The sequence below is a fragment of the Amphiura filiformis genome, chromosome 3 (genome assembly GCF_039555335.1).
Source record: "Amphiura filiformis chromosome 3, Afil_fr2py, whole genome shotgun sequence".
NCBI classification, from domain to species: domain Eukaryota; kingdom Metazoa; phylum Echinodermata; class Ophiuroidea; order Amphilepidida; family Amphiuridae; genus Amphiura; species Amphiura filiformis.
This window is the reverse complement of record NC_092630.1, coordinates 31,884,093-31,901,050: the sequence shown is the minus strand read 5'-3', so window position 1 is coordinate 31,901,050 and position 16,958 is coordinate 31,884,093. Positions and strand designations below refer to the sequence as shown.

Below are 16,958 nucleotides of genomic sequence, written 5' to 3'. Positions count from 1 at the left end.
ATAACGTAACCCAGGGGAGCATATATACGTGCGTCAAAACAAACAGATACTACTGTTGGTATATTGTTATCGGATGCAGGTATACATACCAAGCATCATATCAATGCATGTGTATACTTCGCAGAAACTCTGACCTTAGCAACAGGCTGCTTAATAGCAATATTGCATACAGTTTGTCCACTCTGAAGTACAAAGTGACAACGCGCGCGTAAACAGTGCGCAGTGCTGCGTCTCTGCTGCAGGTATGCGTGCCTTCAAAGTCGGCACAATGTCTGCGTCCGCGTCCGTGCTTTGTACTTCAGAGTAGACTGACTGTATCATGATTAGTTTATTTTTGTCATTGTTTACAATGGCATACACTTGTGAAATGCTTGTGGAACACATTGGCTGCTTTCAAAGTTACAAAGTCCGAGAATAAAATATAGAAACAGTAAACTATGCTGAATATGATAACTTAACAATGTACTTGCTTTTCTTCTGTTTTACAGAAATGAATGACTGTGATAGTAGCCCATGTCAACATGGTGGTACATGTATAGACTTCCTAGGTTATGGTAATTATGAATGTCAGTGTCCGAGGTGCTGGGATGGACCACACTGTGAAATGCGTAAGTACATTACTTCTACAGTCAGTCTACTCTGAAGTACAAAGTACTGACGCGGACGCACACATTGTGCAGACTTTGAAGGCACGCATACCGCTGTTTATGCGCTGTATACATGAGCGTTGTCACTTTGTAGTGAAGAGTGGACAAACTGTAGTAAGGATTTCAGAGTAGGATTACAGATGATGATACATGATCTATTCTACAAAATGAGAACTTGCTCAAAATGTACATACTTGGGGTTTTAGGACATGATCAGTAGAAATAGACTGTTGTAGTGTATGAATACTTTTGCTACATTTGTAATATGCTGTCAGTATTTTTGATAAGATATAAACCAAAGGCTAAAATACCATATCAGATCTTGAAAATGTGTATTATATTTTCCTGGACAAAACATGTCAAATTATTTTTGACCAGTGACCTTGGTACAAAAATGTAATTATTCACCTCTGGTACAATTTAACTTTTCTTGATGGAAAATTAATGCCTTCAAATTCATTCTTTTATAAATGTCCTTTTTTAAATAGAAAATGCCTTTGGGCATTATCAGTGATAATACAGAACTCTTAAACTTGGTGATGGTGGTCTATAAACTTGAGCTTTAATGTTGACAGGCCTTCTAATGTTATCTTGGAAATCAGATACAAAATTTACATTTCTACCAAAGTTGTTAAGATAATTTGCAAGTAAAAGAAGTGTATTCTTACACACATAAATTGACCAAAAATATAATTCATCTTCCTTGTGAATGATCAATATCAGATTTTGAAATATGATTTTATTTCTTTTTTTCCATTGCAGCATGGGATACATGTGCTGTTGAGCCATGTCTAAATGGTGGTACATGTGAGTCAGGATTTGTAGGGGACAGTTGCTTTGCACGATGTACATGTCCACCACCTTATACCGGTGTTATATGTCAGCTTATAGGTAAGATTCAATACAAGATTGTAAACGTATGCTGATGAATGCTGTTAATTCATATTAGTTTTCAATCATTTTGACCAATGCAAACATTAAGGGATCTGGAATGAGCATTTTGAGCGTTTAGACAGTATTTTTGTGGGACATGAGAGCACATCAGACATATTCAATTGCATTCTGAATCTGAAGAATGACTTTCTGATATCAAATAATTTTCATTTTTTTGAAATTCACGATATAATACAAATTTTATGACAAATCATTAAAATTGATATTTTTGATATTTAACAGTACTCGAAGTAAACTTTATAAATCTGATGATTTATACTTAAAGTGTATGTAGGTGGGATGAAAAGCGACGATCAATTGAAAATTTTGACCTTTCGTATTGAAGATATGGATTTTTTTCCCCAAAACACCCAAAAAAATTAGGTCTTTTTGGGAAAAAAAATCCATATCTTCAATATGAAAGGTCAAAATTTTCAATTGATTGCCGGCTTTTCCTCCCAGCTACATACACTTTAAGAATATATCATTAGATTTATAAAATTTTCTTCGAGGACTGTTATTATATCAAAATGTGAAAAATATCAAATTTTAATAATTTGTCATAAAATTTGTATTATATCGTGAATTTCAAAAATGAAAATTATTTGATATCAGAAAGACATTCTTCAGATTCAGAATGCAATTCGATATGTCAGATGTGCTCTCATGTCCCACAAAAAATACTGTCGAAACGCTCAAAACGCTCATTCTAGATCCCTTAAAGACACTGGTAACCTTGGATATTTGTTGTATATGTGATTACTGACATTTAATTTGTTTGCAAAATACTCACAATTCCAGAAAAATACAGCACAAATTATAAAAAATATTATTCTGTTTTGCCAAATGAAATATACCTACATCTTAATCCTTTAGTTAGATCCAACTGACGTTTAAAGACAAATTTTAATATTTGGCCAATTTTTAGAGATAAGGTGGCAATGAAAAATAAAAGTCAGTCCACCCGTCACCTAACTTCGTCCCCTAATTTAACCTAGGGGCTAAAAAGATATCTTTTTAGTGTGCTTTTTGTATTTTCGAACAAATAAGAAACACTTCAACCAAGTTCCAAGGCAAAATTCTGCAAATAAAAATTACCCTGAACATTATGCATGAATTTATAGCAAAATGTTGGCAAACAGTACATATCCATGAGCACTTTTAAGTCATTAGCTCATAAACTACATTGGTTTTTGGTAAAAAGAAAAAGATGCAAAGAAGAAAATTCAAATGCATGTATGATGAAAATCATATGCCTGATTTGCATAAGGATGGTACCCATATATCAAGTTTTCCTAATGTGAAATAAGTTCTTTTTAGTTAATGTTTCATTGTATTTTTTCAATTCACAGATGAAGACTTAGTTGAGCCCACTCTCAGTCCAGTCACAAGTTCAAAATCAGGTAAACACATGATTAAAAAACAAGTAGCTTGAAGACTGTCTGGCCAGTGATGTTCCATTTCCTAAAGGACATGGTTCATAACTGCTATTGTGGCGAGACACTTTGCCTTGCTTAGTGAGTCAGTACAGGCAGCAAATACTACCAGAAGCTCAAAACAACACCGAGATGTATGGAAAGATGCATGCTAGGAATCACCAAAAGGGATAGGAAGACATATGGAGAACAAACCAAGGTTCAAGACATCACGGAGAGATGAAATTGTGAGGTTCCATACATGACATCGTTGAGAACAGCACTGAACAGATAAAAATGGCCCCAGCTTGAGGAGGTTTCCACCCTGCAGTGGGCTGAAGGTCGAGATATATAGAGCTTGAAGAAATACTTTCTTATTATTGAATCCATTAGAGGGTCAATCATGCTTGATATGTACAATGGTACATATCAATGAAATAAATGTCCCATTTTAGCTCCTAAGGCTCCTAGCAAAATGACAATCATTCCATCGTTAATATTGACCAAACCCATACATTCCTACAAATATGTATTTATAAACCTGTCATATCATAATGTAAAAATAATTTTGTCACAGTATCATGTATATACATTTTGAATATATTGTTTTGTTAACTATTAGGTACATCAACACCATTCATGCCAGAGGTATCAACAAGAAGGAGAACTACTATACCTATACGTAAGTACATTATATTGTAGGTACATTTCAATATGTTAAGAGTTTGTTTGATTTCAAACAACAGTTATCTTTCAAACAAGGGGTAAACATAATTTTGTCACAGTATCATGTATATACATTTTGAATATATTGTTTTGTTAACTATTAGGTACATCAACACCAGAAGTTTCAACTAGAAGGAGAACAACTACACCTATACGTGAGTACATTATATTATAGGTACAGTTCAAAAGGTGTAATGTTTGATTTCAAACAACAGTTATCTTACATATGCTGAGAACATTCATTTAGCTAATTGGATCTGAACCGTTTCTACCAAGAATAGTAGTAAATCACACAATAGTACATATTAATGAAATGTCCCATTTTTGGCTCCTAAAGCTTCTAGCAAAATGAAAATTATTCCATCGTTAATATTAACCTGTCATGTCATAATGTAAACACAATTTTATTATAGTATCATGTACTAACATTTTGAATATATTGTTTTGTTAATATTAGGTACATCAACACCATTCATGCCAACTAGAATGGGTACAACTACACCTATAGGTAAGTACATTATATTAATTATAGGTACAGTTCAATAAGTGCAGAGTTTGATTCCAAACAACAGTTATGTTCAAGGGTTTAGTTCACACACAAGCAGAAAAACATTTATTCGGCTGATTGGGTTCGAACCAGCAACCTTTATAGTGAGGTAGCACAACACCTGACAGACCTCAAATTGAGTTGTACTGCATTGCAAAATTTGCTTGATGAGATACAACTTTCAAAGTGGGTGCAAAGTTCGGAAAGAAACACATTCTATAGTACTACATACTCTGATTGTGAAACAACATTGCACCTCAGCTTCAAATGTATGGTGTACTTTGGTAACACGTTTCCGAAAAGTTTATTCCAAGCCGGGTACCCAGTTAGCATATCAACAAGCGTATACTATTAAGGATGATAAGTAGTGTAAAATGTTGACTGCTGACTCCAATATGAAACCTGTATTGATATTTCTTACCGTATTTCGTCAAATAGTCACCCCCCCTCAAATAAACGCCCCCACCACTTTTTCAACCAAGATGTTTCAAAAATGCCGATATTTCCATGCTATCTTGTGCAGTAAGCTTACCAAGTTACCCACATAGTCGATAATAGCGTCAATAATTGGCGAAAATCTGGATTGGAAACCCGGAAGTGAACCAGAAGTCAGTGTTTCTAGTTCATAGTTCGTCATTTTAGTGTGAGTTTTAAGTTTACCTAATGATTTTAACGGGAATTATCATTCTACAATTGACCTTGAATAAACGCCCCCCTTGTGGAAATGTAACGCCCCGGGGCGTTTATTTGACGAAATACGGTATGTTTGTAATACTTAACTTGCTTACAGTTGCATGTGGAGATGATGAATTCCAGTGTTTCAATGGCAGATGTGTACCACAGAGTGCTGTGTGTGATCGGATTGATGACTGTGGAGACAATACTGATGAAAGATGTGGTAAGATTGCATAGTTTGGGGAAAAGCCTGATATTGATAAGATATTTTTTTGCATTGTTTTTATTTAAGGTCAGGGCACACAAATTATGTTTTTCTTACAGATCAATAAACCAGTTTGACCTTAGTTTACCCACTAAAAGATAATAATGTAATTGAAAATGAGCAAGGCAGTTTTGTACATGTGCTCATAAACAAATTTAAGTGATGTAAAATAAAATAACCAGCATACTATTATGCTGTTGAAGCTTTGAATATGATAGTGCAGGTGATGTCTTGATTGACTGGTAAGCCTGCTCCAACAGATCCACCTTGAATCATGGAACAATTATCCCGCTGCTTATCAACTCATCACCTGTCAAAAGACTACCATTCATGACTGCAATAATTTGGTGAATGAATCCTACTATTGTACAATGTACATGCAAATGATGGGCCATGTATTGTCATGTTGATGTGACATGAGATTGACATTATCTTTTCCCATGCAGGTTGTGGACCTTATGGTTTTCAATGTGGTGATGGTGATTGTGTTTACATTGCTTTCCGTTGTGATGGCAACACAGACTGTCAAGATGGCACTGATGAATTTGGATGTGAGTACTCATAAAGTGTTGAGTGTAGGGACCATACATACCTAAGATTCATATTTAATTTTAAAGCTTTCTGATTTCAGTAATTAACATGAAGTCCAAAGTGGGAAACCCACCATATTTACACTTGACCAGAGTAATGGTATTGAAATAATAGTACATCTAACTGGTATGAAAGTAGATATGTAAATACACTAGTCATCCAAAGTTGGCAATGTTAAACTTTTGAAAGATTTTACCTTATGTATCCTATGGTAATGTGTATCAAGTATACTGTCTGGGTTTTTTTGTATATATCTTTTTCTATGTTTAGTACGTACCGACATTTTGAGTCGGTGTATTTGGTTGCTTACATGTTGCTTACTTATGTAACTAACTTTAGGAAAAATGAAAGAGAGGAACATGAAGCAGGTAATATTACATGGCTTGTTGCAATTCATTGAAAAAATGTTGCATGAAAAAAATGTGTTTCTAGATTAAACAATGATGAAACAAATTTGCATATAAAATGTCAGTAAAGCAGCCTGCAACCAAAATGTGCATTGTCTGTTGAATTAAATTGTAATAATTTTCATTTGAAAATAGGTGCAAGCTCACCTCGACCAACTACAAATGTACCAACCCCATCAGTCACAACCACAAGAAGAGGTAAGATCTGTATAGCTTTTTTGATCCTATATAACCCTTAATAAATATGGTATTTCTTTGAAAATTGACATTTCGTCACTGGGCGGGGAAAACCTCATGTGTACTTTTTACCCTTGAACATGGATGACACAAACCATTCAATATAAAGTCTACAACTACAAGGCTTTATCCATTTTCAAGGGCCAAAAGTAAATATGAGGTGTTTCTTGCATGTACTATTGGCCCTTGAACATGGATGAAGCAACCTCTTCAATATAAAATCTACACCTACAAAGCTTTATCCAAGTTCAAGGGCCATAAGTACATATGAGGTTTTTCCCGCCCAGTTACGATTTGTGATCTTGAAACAGGTTCATCAGGATTGGTAATTGAAAACTTTACAGTTTAATTTGACAAAACCAAGCTACTTTTCTCAAAGGTGGTGTTGTTGTGATCCAATAGCTGACTGATGGGAGGTTATGTCACTTCCGGTAGTGATGTTAGTTTTAGTTGCAAGCGGTGGATCATTAATGAACAAGATTGATTAGAGAGTCAATTCAGATCAGGAGGAGTGGAGCAAGGAGTTATAATAAGCACAGAATAAGCACGAGTCTACAATCTCAGTCATATTTATGATCCACTGCTTGAGACTGCAACTAAGACTAACATTACTACTAGAAGTGAGGTAACTGCCCGCCGCACCTGTCATGAGAAATTCAATGGTTCACTGATGAAACTGTTAGCAAAAACAGAAGGTTTTGTAGCTTGGTTTGTCAACTTAAAACTTTAAATAGTATATGTTTTTGCTGTGTATTGATTTATTGAACAGGTGGCTCTTCACCCCTCCCACCAACCATACCACCAGCCATACCACCAACCCCTCCTGTAGTAGGGACAGTGACACCACCAAGCACAACCGTTCCTCTACCAGCCTTCAGTACAACACCAACCAGGATGCTTTCTCCTAGCACACCACCCACACCAGCACCTTCACGTAATATATTTACTAACCACTTTTGAAATGGTAGAATATATCTTTATACTGGCATTACTTGTTCCCTCAAAGGCACTCTTGGCATGCCACTGCTAATAGGTTTTGTAAAAATTTACAGATTTATATATAATAAAAATCTTGGAAAATACAAGTATATATAAATGCATCCACACCTCCAAGGAAAACGCATTTGAAGCATCAAGTATTTGTGGAGTGTGAGAGTGTAATTATACATTATTAATATACTACTCCCATTTTTTTTCTGATTGGCTGCTATGCATGTATATTGGAGTGTATGCATACACACAACTTTTACAAATGTTATCTGCTGGAAACTACTTATCCACAAAAATAGCCTGTTTGGTAACATTTCAACATTTTTAGGGCCCTGAGCTTTTGATCCTAGCTTTGCCTTTGATAAAGATCCTGCTATGATCGAAAACCCAGGCTCCTAAAACATTGAAATGTTATGACCAGTATAATTATATCGGCATGGGAATATGTACATTGTCTTTGTAACATTATGCTAAAATATAAATAGTTAACCCTTTGTTTATTTGCCAATTTTCATAATGTTTGATGTGTGACACTAACTTATGATAATATGCTGTATTCATAAATTAATTAAACACTAATCCTATGTGTAATCCTCTGATTTAATTATACACTCAAAAGTTATGAGATGAAATTAGATGATGTGGATTTTCAAAGTTAACTGGGTGCATGATAAAATTTTCCAGGGGTGCACTATTTTGGCCTCCTTGAGCGACATGCAAACATGGAGGTCTCCAGATTCTTCAGTCTTTATCTCTTTTGATCTACATTAGATCTTGGGTCAAATTTAACAAACATTTCCAAATGCGCCATTAACTTTCAAATGCAACAGTGTTTGTAAAAAGTTGATAATGTGAAAATGTGATCATCTAATCTACATAAACTGAGCTCAAAAAGAAACTTATAATTTTTCACAAGGTCATATCTTGAAATCCTGTCCATCAAATTGAACCAAAATTACACACAGATTTACTTCAATACTCTACTCTTAACACAGTTATCCAACTGACACAACAGCAAAATGCACTGACATGGGACAGCTTCCTGGACCACATTCACAGCCCAGCCCTGTTTCATGAAAAAAAGTGTATGAAAAGCAGAAAGCAGCACCGTTTTATCATCTGTGCAAGGATCTTGTGTGCATTCTTACAGATTTTTTGTCCTGGGTGCCAAATGTTGGGCTGTGAAGTGAAGGAAGTCCAGGTAGCTGTCCCATGACAGTGCATTTTGCTCTTGTGTCAGTTGGACAACTGCTTGGTTACTGACATGTGTTTTGAGTAGAGTATTAAGGTAATCCTGTGCATAATTTTGGTTCATTTTGATTGACAGTATTTTAAGATATGACCTTGTGATTCACAAGTTGTGAAAAATTATAAGTTTCTTTTTGAGCTCAGTTTAGATACTCAACAAAGCTGCATAAAAGCAATATCTAGCTGAGGTTTGGCGCATACAATGCGCTATTCCAGTTGAAATCCACACTACCCCTGTGGAAGATTTTGGAAATATCTTCCACAGGGGAAGTATGTTTTTCAAATGTAACTGGTCAGAGTTAATCATTTTGAAAACCCATACTCCCCCTGTGTTATGGCTTTACCTATATCTTCCACAACTGGAGTGAGTATTTCAAATGGAAGTTACCCAATGGTCTGTTGTATTCAAAAATCATACTCCCTCTGTGGAAGACTTTAGCTAAATCTTCCACAGGGGTAGTGTGGATTTTAAATGGAATAGCCCAATGTGTTCCATTAGTGTAGATATAAAAGAATCACAAGGAATGCAAAGGTTATTTGTCTGTCATATTAGGTTGTGGACAATTCAATTTTGAGTGTGCTAATGGAGACTGCATCTATATGGGCTCAGTGTGTAATGGATTCGCTGATTGTTTAGATGGCAGTGATGAGATTGAATGTGAGTAATACCATGTAATAAAAACAGTATGGGTCATATAGGGTCCAAAGTTCCCCCTAATACTTTATAAAATAAGTCCAAAAATATTTTACGATATGTAAAAATGTAAAAAGGTATGTATAGCCCTATTTGTTTTACACATGTGGACCAATTTATAGCATCACGCGTCATTGCTTTCAGTCACAATGGTTAATTGTGTAAGAAAAAAGGCTGTTTTAAAAGTTGCACCTGAGTCCATAGCAGTCAGGTTTTCTTTAACAAACACATGAATAGACCTTAGTGGCCTACTGGATTGTTTGAGAGTTGACTCTTATGGACTCAGATGCAACTTTTAACACTGTTTAAAACGGTCTCTTTTTTAACATAATGAGCCATTGTGACTGAACGCAATGACGTGTGATGCTATAATTTGGTCCATATTTGTAAAACAAATAAGGCTACCAATACATTTTTACGCGTTTGCATTTCGTCAAATATTTTTCGATTTATTTTATGTGCATGCTGATAGAGAACGGGGTAGTTGAATCACATAGAACCAACATATTCACTCGGTCGGACATCCAGTAATATTTTCCTCTTTGTCCCCTTTGCACAAGTGTGCACATAACAACCATCTCGGCAAAGGGGAGCTGCCCATGCACACACTGGTTCACAAGGCTTTTCCCCTGTGTGACATCGGCCTGACTAAGAGAATAGACAAAAAAAGACAAAAAAGCGCAGTGATTTATAGTGTGCTACGCACAGGCACAATGCCTAGACGTTGATCCACAAGCCTCAGCACACTTTACAGGTTGTCACTGACTACTATGGCCCACATCATTCCATAAACCATTAAACATCAATTCAGGGACTATGCTGCTTCAAGAGCGCACACCCTAGACATACCACAAATAACCATCGCAACCAGGATCAGCTCCCCGAGTTTCGTACAGGTTACAACGAGACAAATTAGCAGCGAGTTCCTTGTCCAGGGGAATTTCAAGCTAACTCAATTTTTCCAGAAGAGCATACTAGGCACCGCCAGGGTTCGAACCTGCAACCTCTCGCACCATAGTCGAACGCCTTATCGATTGAGCTAAATTGACAAGTTATGTATGGCTAATAAACATTGTAGAATGCATGCAAGGTTCGAATTGTGTACTTTCGGTGAACTACATTTTTCAAACAAAATTCAGGTTACCATACGATCATGCATATCATACTATGCATGACTGCAGATAATTGACCGGCAGCCTGGATTTGTTGGAAAAATGTACCACGATGGGTTGAATCTGCTATACTTTATATTGTCAATATTTGCTTTTAAAAATTGGAATGATTTGATGCCATCTTAGGATCTTGTAAACCAATTTATGTTTCATACACTAATCCAATATCCCAATTTCACCTAGAGTAGATCCAGATCAAGTTGGATTTGAAAGGTTTACTGACAACTAATGTCCATTTTCAGTGTACCTACCATTAGCTAGTCTATTAACCTCTCTTTGCTATCTACATAATATTTGGCTAAGTGTCGCCTTAGCATGTAAGGGGTCTCAGGTTCGAATCCCACCCAGAGCAAACAACTTCTTTGTCTGTTTTCTCTCTTTATTCTTACATTCTTTCCTTTCCAGTCGCCAAAAAGCTTTTCGGGCTTTTGTTTTTAATAAGCTCTTAACTGGAATTGTTTGGCCTTAAAAATTAAAATCTATAACATTAATGCATAATGTTGTTTCTTTTGCCATTATCATTTTAGGATTTACATGCATCTGACTATATATTGACAAAACCAATAAAGTTTCATCTCCACCTAAGTTAACAGACTATCCTAATTGTTGCTTGATTCATTTTGCTCTTTAGGTGAAGCAACTACAAGGATTCCACCACCTCCTTTACCAAGCACACCACCACCTGTACCTCGATTCACAACAGGAAGCACAGGTAAGCAATTGATCTTATAACATGCACCAATTGCATGTAATCTTCTCATATGTAACAGGTGTTACACAGTAGATGTCAATTTGCATGTCAGAGTTCCAAGTGTTTAAGGTTCAGGTATTGCATTTGTTTGTTTTGTTTTATGTGATGTGTATACGGTGTAAGACTTAATTGATGCACGCAGTAACAAAAAATGAATAATTTTCACCTCTTATGAGTTGATCATCTCTTGTAAAAAGAAATTAGACAAATAATTACACACACACATCTTAAATATCTGTATCTTGTTCTTTGCAGAGGAATGTGGAGATGATGAGTACCAATGTCCGTCTGGTGTCTGCATTCCTGAATTATACCACTGTGATTGGTTGGATGATTGTGGTGATTTTACTGATGAGATAGATGGCTGTGTGTGTGATCTAAGCACTGAGTTCCAATGTGTAGCAGGTGGATGTATCAATGCCACTTGGGTTTGTGATGGTGAATCAGATTGTGTTGATGGCAGTGATGAAGATTTGGATATATGTGGTGTGCCAACTGAAATACCTACAGAGGAACCAGGTAAGCAATCTGAACACATGGTTGTGTATGACAAACATTGCACTTCACAATGAGAGGCTTAACTTTACATTCCATAAACAACATGTAATCTGTAATATTAACCCTAACACGGCTAGGTACCACATAATACCACAAGGATAACCACCGCGCATGCATGAATCCCAGGTAGCTACCTGTTGATCGTGTATTTGGCACACGAAGGGTCTAAGGTTCTTTGACTTCTTTGTTTATCGTCTCTCCTTTTTTGTTTCTTCTTTAACTTCCGATAGCTAAAAGCAGTGTTCAGTGTTGGGGTAATGAATAATGTTGTTTCTTTTGTCATCATCATAGGTTTTACATGCATCTGACTATATAAATTGACAAACCCAACAAAGTGACAGCTCCATGCTAATCGTTGCTTGATTCACTTACTTTTATCTTGCTCCTTAGGTGAAGCAACTACAAGGACTCCACCGCCTCCTCCTCCACCAACCACACCACCACCTATACCTGGATTCACGACAGGAAGCACAGGTAAGCAGTTGATCTTATAACATGCACCAATTGCATGTAATCTTCTCATATGTAGCAGGTGTAGATTGTGTCAATTTGTATGTCAGAGTTCAAGTGTTTAAGGTTCAAGTATTCTATTTAAAAAATCTCAGATTACATCCCAAAATAAAGTAATAAGCTTAATAATGTCAATTGTGATACTGTTTCACCGCAAGAACACTCCTTCAGTAGATATTCAAACTCAGGAGGAAAAATAAACTTAATAGATTATAAACACAATTTTCTCTTTGCTTTGTAGGAATTATATGTTGATCATCTGCACTGATTCATATTTACTAAACAGTAAAATGACATTTTTGTCTTCCTCAATCTTAGTGTTGTGCAGTGAAGGCGAATTTGCCTGTGCTGATGGCCTGTCCTGCATTCTTGAAGAGTACCGATGTGATTACATCAGTGACTGTGGAGACAATAGTGATGAAGTTGATGGCTGTGTCTGTGATCCAAGCATTGACTTCCAGTGTGTCAGTGGTGGCTGTGTCAATGCTACTTGGATATGTGATGGTGAACCGGATTGTTATGATGGCAGTGATGAAGATCTGGATCTCTGTGGTAAGTCGTCACTGGGCGGGAAAAACCTTATATGTACTTTTGGCCCTTGAACATGGATAAAGCCTTGTAGGTGTAGACTTTATATTGAAGAGGTTGCTTCATCCATGTTCAAGGGCCAAAAGTACATGCAGGAAACACATCATATTTACTTGTGGCCCTTGAACATGGATAAAAGCTTGTAGGTACTGTAGACTTTATATTAAATGGTTTGCTTTATCCATGTTCAAGGGCAAAAAGTACATATGATGTTTTTCCCGCCCAGTGACGAAGTATTCTATTAATATTATGAAAGGAGACTCTCTTGCTACAAGCATAGCAATGCACGACAAGTTGGTGAAGATCCACTGTGAGCACTTATAGTAAGCTTTTACACAACATTAATAACGATTAAGTTATTTATTAATGCTCATGTACTTTCTTTTGATTCATGGCCACAACTGTGAAAAATAAATGATAAAGCTAGTTGTATCCTTAAATGGTGCTTATTTTTAAAAGAAATATTATATTGTTTGTGTTTTTAGAAATAACTACCATGTTTCCACCACCACCACCAACTACACCACCTCCGCCTTCTGTATTTACAACAGAAATTCCAGGTAAGGAAAAAAAACAAAAGAAACATTTGGCCAATGTTTTAATTTTTATGTCAAAAAGTCATGTACTCATCAAATTATGTTATTTTAATATTTTATAAATTGCATTTTGCCCTTTTTTGCTCTCAGTTTAGTTTTTGTATCAATCACTTAAATATTGCTTTTTTGTGAATCATTGCTAAATTGTCAATAAAAATGAAAGATAAAGCCATTTATAACCTTAAAGTATGCAGGGGAAAGAAGAATTACGCATCGCACACTAGCACATTTAAACATGAATTTACAAATGGAAACATAACATAAAAAAGCAGATATACCAGAGAAAAAACTCCAGGCATACCAGCCTGTGCGGGGACTAGAACCCCAGACCTCTCGCTTGTCAGGTGACCGCTCTACCACTGAGCTACACAGACTGTCCCTGATAAACAGGACTCAAGTATGGTACTTATGGATATGAGCAGTCAAGGGTGAACAGTACAAACAACACATTACATACCAGTGTACGAGATCAATTAATGATGCTTACCGGCCAGCCTAATATAATCATACAAACAGAGGAAGAGGCTTTCGCATCATACACTGGAACATGGAAACATTCAAACATTCAAACTAGCGCACGAGATCAAATTAAAGTATGCTTAGATTGATATGAACTATATTTTGTTTGTTTTATCTAGAAGTAACTACAAGATTTCCACCACCACCCCCAACTACACCTCCACCGCCACCACCTACATTTATAACAGAAATTACAGGTAAGGTTCAAAAATCCATGTGCCATGGATTGGATTGGATTGGATTTTTGGAATTTCCGCCTATTTTTTCAGGCGCATCACTGCTCAGCAGTGTACTTTGAACATCTATCTATATCACCATTTCACAACATTACATTAACACAACTAATCTACTACCAACACTGTATTCACAACTACTACTGCCCTGGGACCTAGGGAGGGTGCAGGTAACAAGCCCGGGGATGATCCCTGTACTCTTTTCGATAAGGCCTGCAACTTTTACGTGCTCGGGTTTGACTCGTCTGATACACGGAACCACCATTTTACATGACCAATCGAACCACGAGGCACCGGGCACCCACCCTGTACACCTGTACATTCTACACAGTGGATGGGAGCGAGGAGAAATATCACAATTATATTCTACTAGACTGAAAGAGAATATGATTATGATATTTCCGACCTATTAGAATTATTTAGAGTGAGCAACAAGGATCGGGCAGGATGGGGCTTCGAACCACGGACCCCTCGCTCAACTCTCCCTAATGGTCCAGCGCCTTAGACCTCTAGGCCACCTCGTCCCATAAAAGCAGTTACACAGAGCCATGTCTATTTTAACAAAGATATATACATGTACTCTGCCAATTTCTTTTCTAAAATTGAGTCTTGCAGGTTTCTGAAGTAAGCGTTTTTCCTTGAGCTAAGAAATTAATGTTTTGTTTGATAACAAGTTGCAGACGACATCAATGTGTATGTCAGAGCTCACAATGTTAACATTTATATTAGGTATTTAGGAAAATATCTCAACTTGTTTGAGATGATACCATAGATCTGTTAAGCAATGGGTACTAGGAATTATTTGTTGACTTAATAATTTATGTCTTTTTAGGCAGAATTGCATTACATTGTCCATGACAAACATGTGCTTGTGGATGATATGATTATATAATATGATCAGTTCGTAATAATCAGGACTCATGACATAGATTGATATAGAATGGGGTACACACAGCTGTGCGCAGTACCTATGCGATTGCGGTTTTGTTTTAGGAGACATGAACTTACGTGGTGTAAAACTTCATGTGTGCAGTAACAAAAAATTGAAAAATTGTCACCTCTTATGAGTTGATCATAGTGAATTGTATAAGAGAAATTAGATAAATAATTAGGCTATACATGCACCATGATGTTGATGTGTAATGTGTATGCACGGTTATTAATCTTGGGTGTAACCATTCTTAAATATCTGTATCTTGTTCTTTGCAGAGGAATGTGCAGATGATGAGTACCAATGTCCGTCTGGTGTCTGCATTCCTGAATTATACCACTGTGATTGGTTGGATGATTGTGGTGATTTTACTGACGAGATAGATGGCTGTGTGTGTGATCTAAACACTGAGTTCCAATGTGTAGCAGGTGGCTGTATCAATGCCACTTGGGTTTGTGATGGTGAATCAGATTGTGTTGATGGCAGTGATGAAGATTTGGATATATGTGGCGTCTTAACTGAACTACCTACAGAGGAACCAGGTAAGCAATCTAAACAAATGGTAAGGTAATTCTCTTGCATGGCAAACATCACAGTTCACAATGAGAGGCTTAACTTTAGATTCCATAAACAACATTTTGAGTACTTTGTTCTCCAAGTTCTGAAGAAAAGTAAACTGTCCTGTAAATTTTGATTGCTTTGTAGAAATAACTTGTGGCCCTGAAGAATACCAGTGTGTAAATGGTGGTGCATGTATTATCACATCGTGGGTGTGTGATGGATTTGATGACTGCCTTGGTGGTGATGATGAAGTTGGATGCTCTCCACGTAAGTAATGATGAAAGATAATGCCGGTATTGTACAATTGTGCATTAATATTGATGGGTCTATTGGAATATCAACTACCTGATATATCAAAGCCCAGCATCAAATCCCTAGAGGTTGAATTCAAATCAACTTGATAGCAGCGCAAACCACAGTTGCAAGTAGCAACTGAAATGTTGGTAGTGTTGCACAATCACTACCAGGTTAATGTGATCTCCCATTGATATGTCTTTCAATTGATACAACTGATATTATGATATAAGCATACCATTGTAAATTAATTGATGAATCATTTGGTGCAATTGGTGCTGTTATATGACAGAGATCCAAGTCAGTTTGATAAGTGTTTAAATTGACAATTCTGAGCTGTATTTGTTATACAGAATTTTCTGAAGCGTAGCCATATTTCAAGTGCTTACAATTGACTTATAGTCATGATAGTGGCTTGAAAAGCTCATTTGCTGTCTTTGATGTTAGATGATAATTTTACCATCATGTTGCCGAGTGATAAAAAACAACAAACTTTTCTTCCCACGATAAATAGCAACATTTATGTGTTACTGTTTGAAAAGTATTGTGCAAGTCAAAGCCAAACCACCCAGATCAATCAAAAAGGGCCTAAGCAAACTTGCTATCCTCCCCAGTTACACTATCTGGAATGCCCATCATGAACCGACATGGGGCTCATCTGGTCAACCTCATCTCAAGCTTTAAGTGTTTTGCCGTTCATTTGCCTCTTGCATTATTGTATTTGCTGCTTTGTTTTGCATAGGCCTATGTTTTTTTAATTCGTTGTCTTACGTGCAGCCCTGCACCATATCCGGATCAGCTTTACTGACCCTGGTACATGTCATGGGCATTTGTTTACAATCTTTGTTGTTTTGCCTGCTTGTATGTATT

At 36.5% G+C, this 16,958-nt stretch overlaps 1 protein-coding gene and 1 long non-coding RNA gene across 2 annotated transcripts in view; both read left to right on the top strand.

The window, feature by feature from the left end:
* Positions 1-492: 492 nt before the first annotated feature.
* Positions 493-2,986, top strand: LOC140147672 (uncharacterized). Its single transcript, XR_011858384.1, has 3 exons — positions 493-608; positions 1,410-1,538; positions 2,933-2,986. It is a non-coding gene; the product is annotated as an uncharacterized lncRNA (long non-coding RNA).
* A 412-nt stretch (positions 2,987-3,398) lies between these two features.
* Positions 3,399-16,958, top strand: part of LOC140147193 (uncharacterized) — a 106,251-nt gene continuing 92,691 nt past the window's right edge. Inside the window, exons 1-17 of the mRNA XM_072168972.1 lie at positions 3,399-3,417; positions 3,618-3,677; positions 3,826-3,876; positions 4,179-4,229; positions 5,059-5,166; positions 5,655-5,759; positions 6,342-6,404; positions 7,213-7,377; positions 9,235-9,339; positions 11,179-11,259; positions 11,554-11,817; positions 12,247-12,330; positions 12,685-12,918; positions 13,440-13,514; positions 14,189-14,266; positions 15,512-15,775; positions 15,939-16,061. Coding sequence (XP_072025073.1) covers positions 3,399-3,417; positions 3,618-3,677; positions 3,826-3,876; positions 4,179-4,229; positions 5,059-5,166; positions 5,655-5,759; positions 6,342-6,404; positions 7,213-7,377; positions 9,235-9,339; positions 11,179-11,259; positions 11,554-11,817; positions 12,247-12,330; positions 12,685-12,918; positions 13,440-13,514; positions 14,189-14,266; positions 15,512-15,775; positions 15,939-16,061 — 1,930 coding nt within the window. The remainder of the gene's footprint in view (positions 3,418-3,617; positions 3,678-3,825; positions 3,877-4,178; positions 4,230-5,058; positions 5,167-5,654; positions 5,760-6,341; positions 6,405-7,212; positions 7,378-9,234; positions 9,340-11,178; positions 11,260-11,553; positions 11,818-12,246; positions 12,331-12,684; positions 12,919-13,439; positions 13,515-14,188; positions 14,267-15,511; positions 15,776-15,938; positions 16,062-16,958) is intronic.